The 12,728-nt window shown below is 49.6% G+C and overlaps 1 protein-coding gene across 2 annotated transcripts in view; it reads left to right on the plus strand.

Moving 5' to 3' along the window:
- SH3GL1 (SH3 domain containing GRB2 like 1, endophilin A2) overlaps positions 1-12,728 on the plus strand; it is a 62,020-nt gene that overhangs the window by 44,906 nt on the left and 4,386 nt on the right. Inside the window, exons 5-9 of one of the 2 annotated variants that reach the window (XM_079960842.1) lie at positions 1,150-1,283; positions 6,896-7,054; positions 7,829-7,932; positions 8,297-8,421; positions 11,233-11,286. In XM_079960842.1, the coding sequence (XP_079816968.1) occupies positions 1,150-1,283; positions 6,896-7,054; positions 7,829-7,932; positions 8,297-8,421; positions 11,233-11,286 (576 nt within the window). The remainder of the gene's footprint in view (positions 1-1,149; positions 1,284-6,895; positions 7,055-7,828; positions 7,933-8,296; positions 8,422-11,232; positions 11,287-12,728) is intronic. The other variant, XM_079960843.1, reaches the window with a different exon arrangement.

Genomic DNA, 12,728 nt, shown 5'->3' on the forward strand with positions numbered 1-12,728 from the left:
GCACAAGGTTCTTTCGAATCTCAAAACGTCCCTCCTCCCCTCTGTGGGTTCTTTAAGTAACTTTTTAAACTGTGTATTATAAGTCCTTCTTATTTACAGGGATGCAAATGAAGGAATGGGACACGGGTGGCGCTGTGGGTTAAACCACAGAGCCTAGGACTTGCTGATCAGAAGGTCGGCAGTTCGAATCCTCGCGACGGGCTGAGCTCCCGTTTCTCGGTCCCTGCTCCTGCCCACCTAGCAATTCGAAAGCACGCCAGTGCAAGTATATAAATAGGTACCGCTCCGGCGGGAAGGGAAATGGCCTTTCCGTGCGCTGCTCTGGTTCGCCAGAAGCGGCTTAGTCATGCTGGCCACATGACCCGGAAGCTGTACGCCGGCTCCCTCGGCCAATAAAGCGAGATGAGCGCCGCAACCCCAGTCAGCTACGACTGGACCTAATAGTCAGGGGTCCCTTTACCTTTACCTTATTGTATCCAAAGTCTATGGTTCATTGCAAGAGTTATTTAAAGCCTGCCAAAGAGTGTTTACATTCCCATTCTTTTGATCCTCCTGATTTCTGATTTTCCCGGTTAATCTTGCAATCTCTGTGTAATCCAATAGTTTCATCTGCCAGTCCATCCTAGTAGGTGTCTTGTCGTCTTTCCAACTCTGGGCAAGCAGCATCCTTCCAGCCGTCTTAGCGTACATAAACAATCTTTTCCATTCCTTTGGTATAAAGGTAAAAGGGGCCCCTGACCATTAGGTCCAGTCGTGGCCGACTCTGGGGTTGCGGCACTCATCTTGCTTTATTGGCTGATGGAGCCGGCGTACAGCTTCCGGGTCATGTGGCCAGCAGGACTAAGCCGCCTCTGGCGAACCAGAGCAGCGCACGGAAACGCCGTTTACTTTCCCGCCGGAGCGGTGCCTATTTATCTACTTGCACTTTGACGTGCTTTCAAACTGCTAGGTTGGCAGGAGCAGGGACCGAGCAACAGGAGCTCACCCCGTCGCAGGGATTCGAACTGCCAACCTTCTGTTCTGCAAGTCCTAGGCTCTGTGGTTTAACCCACAGCGCCACCCGCATACTTTCCTTTTAACCAGCTATCTTGTCTCTCCCTTCATCCCCGCTCTCCCGGCGCTGCTGTTTCCCTTTCGCCCCACACGAAGGCGACGCACTGCTCGACGCTGGCGAGTCCATGAAGCGCTTGGCCGAGGTTAAAGACTCTCTGGACATCGAGGTCAAGCAGAACTTCATCGACCCCCTTCAGAACTTGTGCGACAAGGACTTGAAAGAGATCCAGGTAACCGCGATTGCACTTGATAGGATAAGAACGTAGGCAGCTGCCTTGTCGTCGGGGGCCAGGCTGAGGAGCAGGAGGACAGTATAGATTTGGAGCAGTGGTTTGCAGAGGGGCATAGTTCAGAAGACAGAAGTTGGGAAGAACTGGGGGGGGGTGAACAGCTAGGAGGAGGAGAACTGGGAAAAAGAGAGTTTTTTTTAAAAAAAATGAATCGTTTTTTTCGATACAGTGGTACCTCGGGTTAAGTACTTAATTCGTTCTGGAGGTCCATACTTAACCTGAAACTGTTCTTAACCTGAAGCACCACTTTAGCTAATGGGGCCTCCTGCTGCCGCCGGAGCACGATTTCTATTCTCATCCTGAAGCAAAGTTCTTAACCTGAAGCACTATTTCTGGGTTAGCGGAGTCTGTAACCTGAAGCGTATGTAACCTGAAGCGTATGTAACCCGAGGTACCACTGTAACAATAACACAATTTGACAGTTCTGATTTAAATACACTGATATACCTATGACTTCACCCTTTTAACATTATTTCCCCACCTCTCTCTCTCTCCCCACCACTATCCGCCTCATCGCTTAAATATTCATTCCAGATTTCTTCCTATTTATCCATTTTTAATTTGCGCCGACGTGCAATTCATTCATATCTAGCTAATCCGTCTATATTATCAATCCATGTGCTCAATGGAATCTCTTCCAATTCATCAAAACAAGTTTTTTTTGCTTCTAATATAGCACGGTAGAGGGACGCAGGTGGCGCTGTGGGTTAAAGCCTCAGCGCCTAGGGCTTGCCGATCGAAAGGTCGGCGGTTCGAATCCCTGCGGCGGGGTGCGCTCCCGCTGCTCGGTCCCAGCGCCTGCCAACCTAGCAGTTCGAAAGCACCTCCGGGTGCAAGTAGATAAATAGGGACCGCTTACCAGTGGGAAGGTAAACGGCGTTTCCATGTGCGGCTCTGGCTTGCCAGAGCAGTGATGTCACGCTGGCCACGTGACCCGGAAATGTCTCCGGACAGCGCTGGCCCCGGCCTCTTAAGTGAGATGGGCGCACAACCCCAGAGTCTGTCAAGACTGGCCCGTACGGGCAGGGGTACCTTTACCTTTAATATAGCACGGTACATCCATATTTTTTTTTTTGACCCCTTGAAATCTCAACTGGGAGAGAGAGAGAGAGAGAGTTAACAGACTCACTTTCTCTGGAAAGCGTCCATCAGCTCAGCCCAAGGAGAGCAGATAAGTTGGCTGCACAGAAAGCACAGTGGTTGCGATGTCGGGTTGCAAGAGGTGGGAGTGACACGGGTGACAAGGGGGGCAGTGGGTGGAACCCTTAATTGGGAGCATCTCATCCCTAGGAACGGATACTTAGTTCTCTCGCTGTAATCATTAAAACTTGAACTGATAATAATAATAATAATAATAATAATAATAATAATAATAATAATAATTTTTATTTATATCCTGCCCTCCCCAGCCAAAGCCGGGCTCAGGGCGGCTAACAACAATAAAATAGTGCAACATTCTAAAAACATTTCATTATAAAAATTAATTAAAATCAAATTGATGGCAACCATTGGGCTAGAGTTCTGTGAAGGTTGTCAAAGGAGGGAGTCAGGCTGTGCCCTGGCCCAAGGCCTGGTGGAACAGCTCTTTTCAGGCCCTGCAGAAAGATATCAAGTCCTGCAGGACCCTAGTCTCTTGTGACAGAGCGTTCCACCAGATCGGAGCCACAGCCAAAAAAGCCCTGGCTCTGGTTGAGGCCAGCCGAACCTCTCTGTGGCCTGGGACCTTCAAGATGTTTTTATTTGAAGACCGTAAGTTCCTCTGTGGGACATACCAGGAGAGGCGGTCCCGTAGGTACGAGGGTCCTAGGCCGCATAGGGCTTTAAAGGTTAAAACCAGCACCTTAAACCTGATCCTGTACTCCACCGGGAGCCAGTGCAGCTGGTATAGCACTGGGTCAATGTGATCCTGCAGCGAGGACCCCGTAAGGAGTCTTGCCGCGGCATTGTGCACCCGCTGGAGTTTCTGGGTCAGTCTCAAGGGCAGCCCCACGTAGAGCGAGTTACAATAATCCAGTAAGAGACTCCTTTTGCTTTGTTCTGCTTAAAGGTAAAGGTAAAGGTACCCCTGCCCGTACGGGCCAGTCTTGACAGACTCTGGGGTTGTGCGCCCATCTCACTTAAGAGGCCAGGGGCCAGCGCTGTCCGGAGACACTTCCGGGTCACGTGGCCAGCGTGACATCGCTGCTCTGGCGAGCCAGAGCCGCACACGGAAACGCCGTTTACCTTCCCGCTGGTAAGCGGTCCCTATTTATCTACTTGCACCCGGAGGTGCTTTCGAACTGCTAGGTTGGCAGGCGCTGGGACCGAGCAGCGGGAGCGCACCCCGCCGCAGGGATTCGAACCGCCGACCTTTCGATCGGCAAGTCCTAGGCGCTGAGGCTTTAACCCACAGCGCCACCTGCGTCCTACTGCGTCGTTCTGCTTATCTACTGCCAAAGGGCAGCGAGGAAGCAGAGTCCCCGAAGTCTGACAGTTGTGCTGGTCTGCCCGGCTCAGTGTTGTCTACACGGACTGGCAGCAGCTCTCCAGAGTTTAAAACGGGTTTCCCACCCTCGGACGATGTCGGGAATTTGAACCTGGGACCTTCTGCATGCAGAAGGCTGTGCCACCTAGCTCTGGCTTTTGGCTCTGGGGGATCTCTCAAAGGACTTTTTATGCAGCTGTGCCATTTCATCTATTTGTTTTGCGTAACAATCGCATATATTTTTCATTGTGGTACAGGCGTACCTGGGACGCAGGTGGCGCTGTGGGTTAAACCACAGAGCCTAGGACTTGCCAATCCACAGGTCGGCGGTTCAAATCCATGCAACGGGGTGAGCTCCCATTGCTCGGTCCCTGCTCCTGCCAACCTAGCAGTTCGAAAGCACGTCAAAGTGCAAGTAGATTAATAGGTACCTCTCCGGTAGGAATGTAAACAGCATTTCCATGAGCTGCTCTGGTTCTCCAGAAGCGGCTTAGTCCTGCTGGCCACATGACCCGGAAGCTGTACGCCGGCTCCCTCGGCCAGTAAAGCGAGATGAGCGCCGCAACCCCAGAGTCGGCCACGACTGGACCTAATGGTCAGGGGTCCCTTTACCTTTACAGGTGTACCTTGGTTTTTGAACAGCTTAGTTCTTGAACGTTTTGGCTCCCGAACACTGCAAACCCGGAAGTGACTTTTTAAACTGATTGTTCAGTATCTGTATAGTGACTTTTAAAACTGACTATTTGGTATCTGATGAAGTGTGCATGCACGCGAAAGCTTATACCCAGAACAAACTTAGTTGGTCTCTTAAGGTGCTACTGGACAGTATTTTAATTTATTTTGACTGCGTCAGATCAACATGGCTACGTATCTGTATTCAGTCACTAGTTAGGATTCTTTCTGTTGCTTTTAATAGTGTTTAATGTTCTGATCATACTTACGATCACCGCATTGGAGGGGGTTGGACTAGAAGACCTTTGGAGGTCCCTTCTAGCTCTATGAGTCTATGATTCTGTGATGGGGCAGTGCATAAATGCTTTTGTAAATAAGGAAATGCTGGATGCTCTTCACTTCCCCCATGCCCTGCCCTGTTTATCCTCACACACCAACCCCATGAGCTTGGATAGATTGAGAGGCAATGAGTCATTTCATACCCAAATGGGGATTTTGAACCTTGGGTCTCAAGTCCTAGGGTGGAACTCAACCTCGCGCTGATACGATTGTTCTGTCAGCGAAATAGTTATCATAATAATTTATCGCTTGCACCCCGCCCATCTGACTGGGTTTCTCCAGCCAATCCAACTGAATATAAAAGAGCACACGATAACGCCAGACATCAAAGCTGCCTTTCGATATCTTCTAAAAGTCAGATAGTTGTTTATTTCCTTGACATCTGGTGGGAGGGCGTTCCACAGGGCAGGTGCCACCACCGAGGAGGCCCTCTGCCTGGTTCCCTGTAACTTGGTTTCTGGCAGCGAGGAAACCGCCAGAAGGCCCTCGGAGCTGGACTTCCATGTCCAGGCTGAACGATGGGGGGGAGATGCTCCTTCAAGTCTACAGGACCCAGGCCATTTAGGTTTTAAAGCTCAGCACCAGCAATTTGTTTTTATTTTTTTAATAAAGTTTTTTATTGATACAACAAGAAAAAAGAAGAAAAAACACAAATACCAAGTTACACACAAGAATAACCATAGACACATAATTTTCTTAGCAAACAATAAAACATCTATTGGTCTTAACACTAAAGACCCAACCTCCCGTCTATTCCATATTTCAAATTCATATAACTTATTGCCAATACACACTTTTATCATAATTAAACTTATTCTTAATAAATCTAATTTCTTATATCTACCTTGCAACTATTACTGAAGTTCCTCGAATGCTGCAACAGAATTTAAACTACTATATTTATTTTTCAGATATTCTTTGAAAACCTCCCATTTTGAAACAAGCAATTTAAATTGTGCTCAGAAATATCCTGGGAGCCAGTGTAGATCTTTTAGGACCAGTGTCCCCGCTTGCCTGACGGAACAATCTCTCCTCTCTTCCCCCTTCCTGGGAGTTCTCCCAACCCTCCGGGATTTGGGAGAGGCATGGGAGACGCAGGTGAAATGGGGGGGGGGGTGGAGACCCCTGTTGTGCTGTTGGGAGTCTTTGCACTGGCTTCTGCTAGCACACTGAATCCGGCTCCTAGTCTCTTGACCACTTCGCTTGGCACTGGAAATGCCCCCCGGATGAGTCTTTATTCGTGGTTTGCACACGTCCTGCAAGGTTGCTAACGTGCTTCTGGATCGGGGCGAGGTTCAAGACCCAAAAACTTGCTGTTACAGTCACACCTCGTATTGCGTTTGCTTCCGGTTGAGCGTTTTCAGGTTGCGTCCCGCGGTGACCTGGAAGTACAGTGGCACCTCAGGTTACATACGCTTCAGGTTACAGCCTCCGCTAACCCAGAAATAGTGCTTCAGGATGAGAACAGAAATCGTGCTCTGGCGGCGCAGCAGCAGCAGGAGGCCCCATTAGCTAAAGTGGTGCTTCAGGTTAAGAACAGTTTCAGGTTAAGTACGGACCTCCAGAGCGAATTAAGTACTGTATTTTTCGCTCTATAAGACGCGCCAGACCACAAGACGCACCTAGTTTTTGGAGGAGGAAAACAAGGAAAAAAATATTCTGAATCTCAGAAGCCAGAACAGCAAGAGGGATCGCTGTGCAGTGAAAGCAGCAATCCCTCTTGCTGTTCTGGCTTCTGTGATAGCTGCACAGCCTGCATTCGCTCCATAAGACGCACACACATTTCCCCTTACTTTTTAGGAGGGAAAAAGTGAGTCTTATAGAGCAAAAAATATGGTACTTAACCTGGGGTACCACCTTACTGGAAAGAGTTACTTCCGGGTTTCGCCGTTCGCGCAGACGCTCAAAATGACATCATGCGCAGAAGTGGCGAATCGTGACCCGTGCACGCGGGTTGCGTTCTGCTCTTGTTGCGAACGGGGCTCCAGAACGGATCCTGTTCTCAACCAGAGGTACCACTGTATTTGTGCTTTTTCGGGGAGGAATTCACTTCCCTCCTCGACTTCTCCCCCTGCAGCACCATCTGAAGAAGCTGGAAGGCCGGCGCTTAGACTTTGACTACAAAAAGAAGCGGCAGGGGAAGATCCCGGACGAGGAGCTGCGGCAAGCACTGGAGAAGTTCGAGGAGTCGAAGGAAGTGGCAGAGACGAGCATGCACAACCTTCTGGAGACGGACGTGAGTATGGTTTGGACCCAGGCTCCCCAGAACCCACGCCCCTCTTCTCTGCGAGTTAGTTCGCACGCTGATCCAATCGTGGGCGCCTCTGCCAAAAGCCAAGCTCTCTTTTTTAAAACAACAATAATTTATTTATATCCCGCGCTCCCCAGCCAAAGCCGGGCTCAGAGTGGCTAACAACAGCAAAATAATACAACATTCTAAAATCATTTCATTATAAAACAAAACACTGAACATTTGAAATACTTTATTGTCACTTGTACAATTTGTATACAGTGAGATTACACTAGCACCCCCCACTCCGCTCTCTTAGTCTTAATTCCCCTCGTTTACTGACGCACGTTCGAATCCCCGCAATGACGGGGTGAGCTCCCATTGCTCGGTCCCTGCTCCTGCCAACCTAGCAGTTCGAAAGCACGTCAAAGCGCAAGTAGATAAATAGGTACCACTCCGGCGGGAAGGTAAACGGCATTTCCGTGCGCTGCTCTGGTTCGCCAGAAGCGGCTTAGTCATGCTGGCCACATGACTCGGAAGCTGTACGCCGGCTCCCTCGGCCAATAAAGCGAGATGAGCGCCACAACCCCAGAGTCGGCCACGACTGGACCTAATGGTCAGGGGTCCCTTTACCTTTACCTTACTGACGCACACCCACCAAACCCGAAAGTCGGTTGCCCTGTTGTTACCTTTTCATTCATCAGCCTAACAGCCCACGGATAGAAGCTGTTCTTTACCCTGTTGGTGCGACTAACCAGCTCTTCTTCCGTTTTACTGCAGATTGAGCAAGTCAGCCAGCTGTCCGCCCTTGTAGACGCCCAGCTAGATTATCACAGGCAAGCGGTGCAGATCCTCGACGAGCTCGCAGACAAACTGAAACGCAGGTAAACACTACTGTGTGTGGTCCGGTCCCCCCCATAAAAAACACACAAATCACTCGTTTTGCTGCAGAATGCACAACTCGGAACTGTAATAATAATAATAATAATAATAATAATAATAATAATAATAATGATGATGTTGTTTTATTTATATCCCGCCTTCCCCAGCCAAAGCCGGGCTCAGGGCGGCTAACAACAAAAAAATAATGCAACATTATAAAATCATTTCATTATAAAATTAATTCAAATCAAATTAATGGCAACCATTGGTTTCCGGATTCCGTTCGACTTCCAAGATACGGCTGTGTTTGAAACTTGCTTTAATCTCGCTCCTCATGGCAAATCTTCTTCTTCCTCCTGCGCCCAGAGTGAGGGACACTTCCTCGCGCCCCAAACGAGAATACAAGCCGAAACCAAGGGAGTCCTACGAGTTTGGAGAGAGCGACCAATCCAACGGCGGCTTTTCCTGCAACCCCGCCCCCAAAGTCTCAGGTAAGGGCGGGGCCAAAGTAGCCGTCTCTGTTTTTTGCCAAAAAAGCTCAACATCCGGATTTTCACTTTCTGATATCTGGCAACCCTGTTTAAGTACACAATGGGTTGTATTCCACTCTAAAGTCTACTCTGAGTTTTCTGCTGCACAGACAAGGCAGCATCTCACCTGAGGGGCTGAAGAGTAGATTTGAATGGGACACCTGGGGGTGAGATCAGTTCTCCAGCGGTTGCAGTGTCAAGGCGCATTGTAGCATGGAGTGCTTGGATTGTGATTCCTGAATTACAGAAGGAGAGGGGTTGGGTTGGATGATCCTTTGAGGCCCCTTTCAACTGTGCAATGAATGAGCTAGCCCCCCCATCAGCCCCGGCCACTATGGCCCAGCGTAGCCAAGGCTGACGCAAGTCATTGACCAACTGGTGTTTGGAATGAGCTAGTTCCAAAATTTCCACGGAACCGGTTCAGAAAAACCTCCTCCTTGCACCTAACAAACAGTTCCCAGAATTGCTGGGTGGTGTGTGAACTAGGTTCACCTTGGGGGTCGAACTTTGAACAATTTCTAGTTCATACCTTCAAGTTCATTCTCTTGCTTTTTAAGACCCTTTGGGCCTTGGAGGGTTAAAGATCATCACTGGGGGCAGAGGGAAATAAATTAAACCGTGTGTGTGTGTGTTTTAAAAAGTTTTCTTAAGTCTTCTAAAGTGCCGTATTTTTCCGTGTATAAGACGCCCCCGTGTATAAGATGCCCCCTACTTTTGGGGGCCCCAAATTTAGAAAATGGGCATATGCACTATCCGTGTATAAGACGCCCCCTCCCCAGATTTTTAACCTTATTTCAAAGTTTAAAAAAACCTAGTCTTATACACAGAAAAGTACAGTATACTTTATATTTCAACACAGCAGCTTGTAACATTCTGAATGCTCGGGGGCAGGGTGTATGGTTGGTGCAGGATTATTTTGATGGCATAATAATAATAATAATAATAATAATAATAATAATAATTTATTATTAATACCCCGCCCATCTGGCTGAGCCTCCCCAGCCACTCTGGGTGGCTTCCAATCAAGTGTTAAAAACAATACAACGTTAAATATTAAAAACTTCCCTAAACAGGGCTGCCTTCAGATGTCTTTTAAAGAGAAGATAGCTGCTTATTTCCTTCACATCTGAAGGGTGCCACCCCCTTCTACAGGGCGGGCGCCACCACCAAGAAGGCCCTCTGTCTGGTTCCCTGTAACCTCACTTCTCGCAATGAGGGAACCGCCAGAAGGCCCTCGGTGCTGGATCTCAGTGTCCGGGCTGAATGATGGGGTGGAGACGCTCCTTCAGTTATACAGGACCAAGGCCATTTAGGACTTGAAAGGTCAGCACCAACACTTTTAATTGTGCTCGGAAACGTCCTGGGAGCCAATGAAGGTCTTTCAGGACTGGTGTTATGTGGTCCTGGCAGCCACTCCCAGTCACCAGTCTAGCTGCCGCATTCTGGATTAATTGCAGTTTCCGGGTCACCTTCAAAGGTAGCCCCACGTAGAGCGCATTGCAGTAGTCCAAGCGGGAGATAACCAGAGCATGCACCACTCTGGCGAGACACTAAGGTGTTCTTCTTCTTCTGCTATATTGCTATTTTTCCTATTTTAAAAATAATAATAACGTATAATCGAAAGTAGAGGCAAACGAAAAGTAACGCATCCCCGGAGCTACTAAACAGGGGCTATGTCCCACCCCACCCCCAAGTAAAAAGAGCAGACAACGTGGAAAAATTAAAAAAAGCTGTGAAACGCACCACGAAAAAGCCAAATTTGGCGGCGGCAGACAGCACTACGGATCGCGACAGGGTTCAAAAAGGGCCGCCTCCTGAATGTTGCCCTGGGTTTGAATGGACGCGAAAAGTGCCTGGTTCCGGTGACCAGGAAAAGCTTCCCCTTCGGGGCTGCCCCCGGGTGACCTGGAACAATGAGAGGCAGGAGAGAGAAAGGTGACTTGCCCCCTACGGCAACTCTGGGCAATAATAATAATAATAATAATAATTTATTTGTACCCCACCCATCTGGCTGGGCTTCCCCAGCCACCCTGGGTGGCTTCCAACAAAGTATTAAAATACAGTGGTCTGTTAAACATTAAAAGCTTCCCTAAACAGGGCTGCCTTCAGGTGTCTTCTGAAAGTCTGGTAGTTGTTTATCTCTTTGACATCTGGTGGGAGGGCGTTTCACAGGCGGGTGCCACCACTGAGAAGGCCCTCTGCCTGGTTCCCTGTAACCTCGCTTCTCGCAGGGAGGGAACCACCAGAAGGCCCTCAGAGCTAGACCTCCGTGTCCGGGCTGAACGATGGGGGTGGAGACGCTCCTTCAGGTATCCTGGACCGAGGCCGTTTAGGGCTTTCAAGGTCAGCACCAACACTTTGACTTGTGCTTGGAAACGTCCTGGGAGCCAATGTAGGTCTTTCAAGACCGGTGTTATGTGGTCTTGGTGGCCGCTCCCAGTCACCAGTCTACCTGCCGCATTCTGGATTAGTTGTAGTTTCCGTATCAGGATGCGTGCATCCACAGCTCCCCGCAAGGGTTCCCCCTCTCTCTGCATCCTGTCCTCAGCTTTGGGGGGGGCGGAATAGCAAAAGGAGGCTGCACGTCCCCTAACCTCTCGCTTCCATGGCTGCCCGTTGCTGACCCAAGCGCCTCCTCACTAACAGACCTTCCACCACCCTGCAACATCCTCCCCTCCTATTTGTTTCCCACGCCTCACATTTTTGGGTGTTTTGCATTAAACGTTTTGTAAGCATGTCTGTGTTTTTGTTTGTTTCCGTTTCTGGGAGCAGCTTCCTCCTCTTTCCGATCCGAAAAACCGTCACGGACCCCCAGCAGGATTTTTTGTGAGTTCCCTCCCCTGCTTTGACACCGCTCCTCTCCTCTTCCTCCTCCCCCCCCCCCCGCACTCCACATCCCTTGCACGGCCTGTTCCCCATCTTTCCTTCCTGCTTCCTTCCTTCATCTGCTGCCTAATCTGTTGCTGGCGTTCCTGTCCCGAGGCTAATACGATTCCCCGCCTCTAAAACACGCTCTCTTAATTTGGGGCTGTGCACTTTTGAGTCTTCGCAAGTCACTCTCCGCATGCAGGGATTTCGGGGCCAGTTGCAGAGCTCGTTTTGCAAACCCAAGTTCGTAGTCCTCATGGTCAAGAAGACAGAAACCAGGGCGGCGCGGCTAGTCTATGTCTGAGAGGATCTGCTTGCTTTTCCTGAATGCAAAGAGCCCCAGAATTTCAAACTAAAGGGATCAGGTAGCAGGTTTGATGGGGAGGAGTATGAAACCCTGGAGAAACGGCTGCCAGCCAGAGTAGGCGAGTCAGAAGGGCTATGAGTCAAGCTCAGTGTTTCCCAAAGTTGGCTGGTTTTTTTGAACTACAATTCCCATCATCCCTGACCACTGGTCCTGCTAGTTAGGGGTGATGGGAGTTGTAGTCTAAAAACAGCTGAAGACCCGACTTTAGGAAACCCTGGTGGAAGTCCTCCGTCCCCAAGTCCCTCCTCATTCTAGAACAGTTAGCAAACCCTGGTTCGGAAAGGGCCAGGGTTACTTTTTAACCAGGGTCAAAATCTAGGGTGCAGGCCTGCCCAGTGTTTTTGAACCCAGTGTTTCCCCAGAAGTTATGGGGGAAAGCTGCAACTCCACGGTTAGAGCCTTGTATGCAGAGTGTCGCAGAGCTGGGGAAAGACTGAATCTCTTGAGAGCGCGGCTGTCGCTCCTTGTAAGCTCGATGGGCCCAGTGGCCTGACTCACTCCCGACGGTCCTGTTCACCAAACTGTGCTGCCTTCCTGTGTTTCGGCTCTCCATCGGCATTCCCAACCCCCCGGCACCAGCTATCGTTGGCTCGTTTTACCCACAAATTGCCTAAAGGGCCGTGGCGATGGTTTTATTTTTATTCCTTTAACACTTAGGCGAACAATAGGAAGCCAAAGAGGAAAGCCTTCATAGCCATTTCTGGGAACTAGCTTACCGTATTTTTCGCTCCATAGGATGCACAAGAAGCACCTAGTTTTTAGCGGGGGAAATCAAGAAAAAAAAATTATTCCCCCCCCCCCCCTCAGCCCCAAAGAGCAGTGGACAGGCTGCCGCGTCAGTCCCTTCTCCCTCCTGGGGAAAAGCCCGCAAGAGCTGTGCGAAGCTCTTGGGGGCTTTTCCTGCCCCCTGCATTCGCTCCATAGGACGCACAGACTTCCCCCCTTAGTTTTTAAGAGGGAAAAAGTGCGTCCTATGGAGCGAAAAATACGGTAGCTTTGTAGGATAAGCGCAGGTTGAATCTAGATCTGGACA

The sequence above is a fragment of the Podarcis cretensis genome (genome assembly GCF_951804945.1).
Source record: "Podarcis cretensis genome assembly, chromosome: 18".
Lineage (NCBI taxonomy): Eukaryota > Metazoa > Chordata > Lepidosauria > Squamata > Lacertidae > Podarcis > Podarcis cretensis.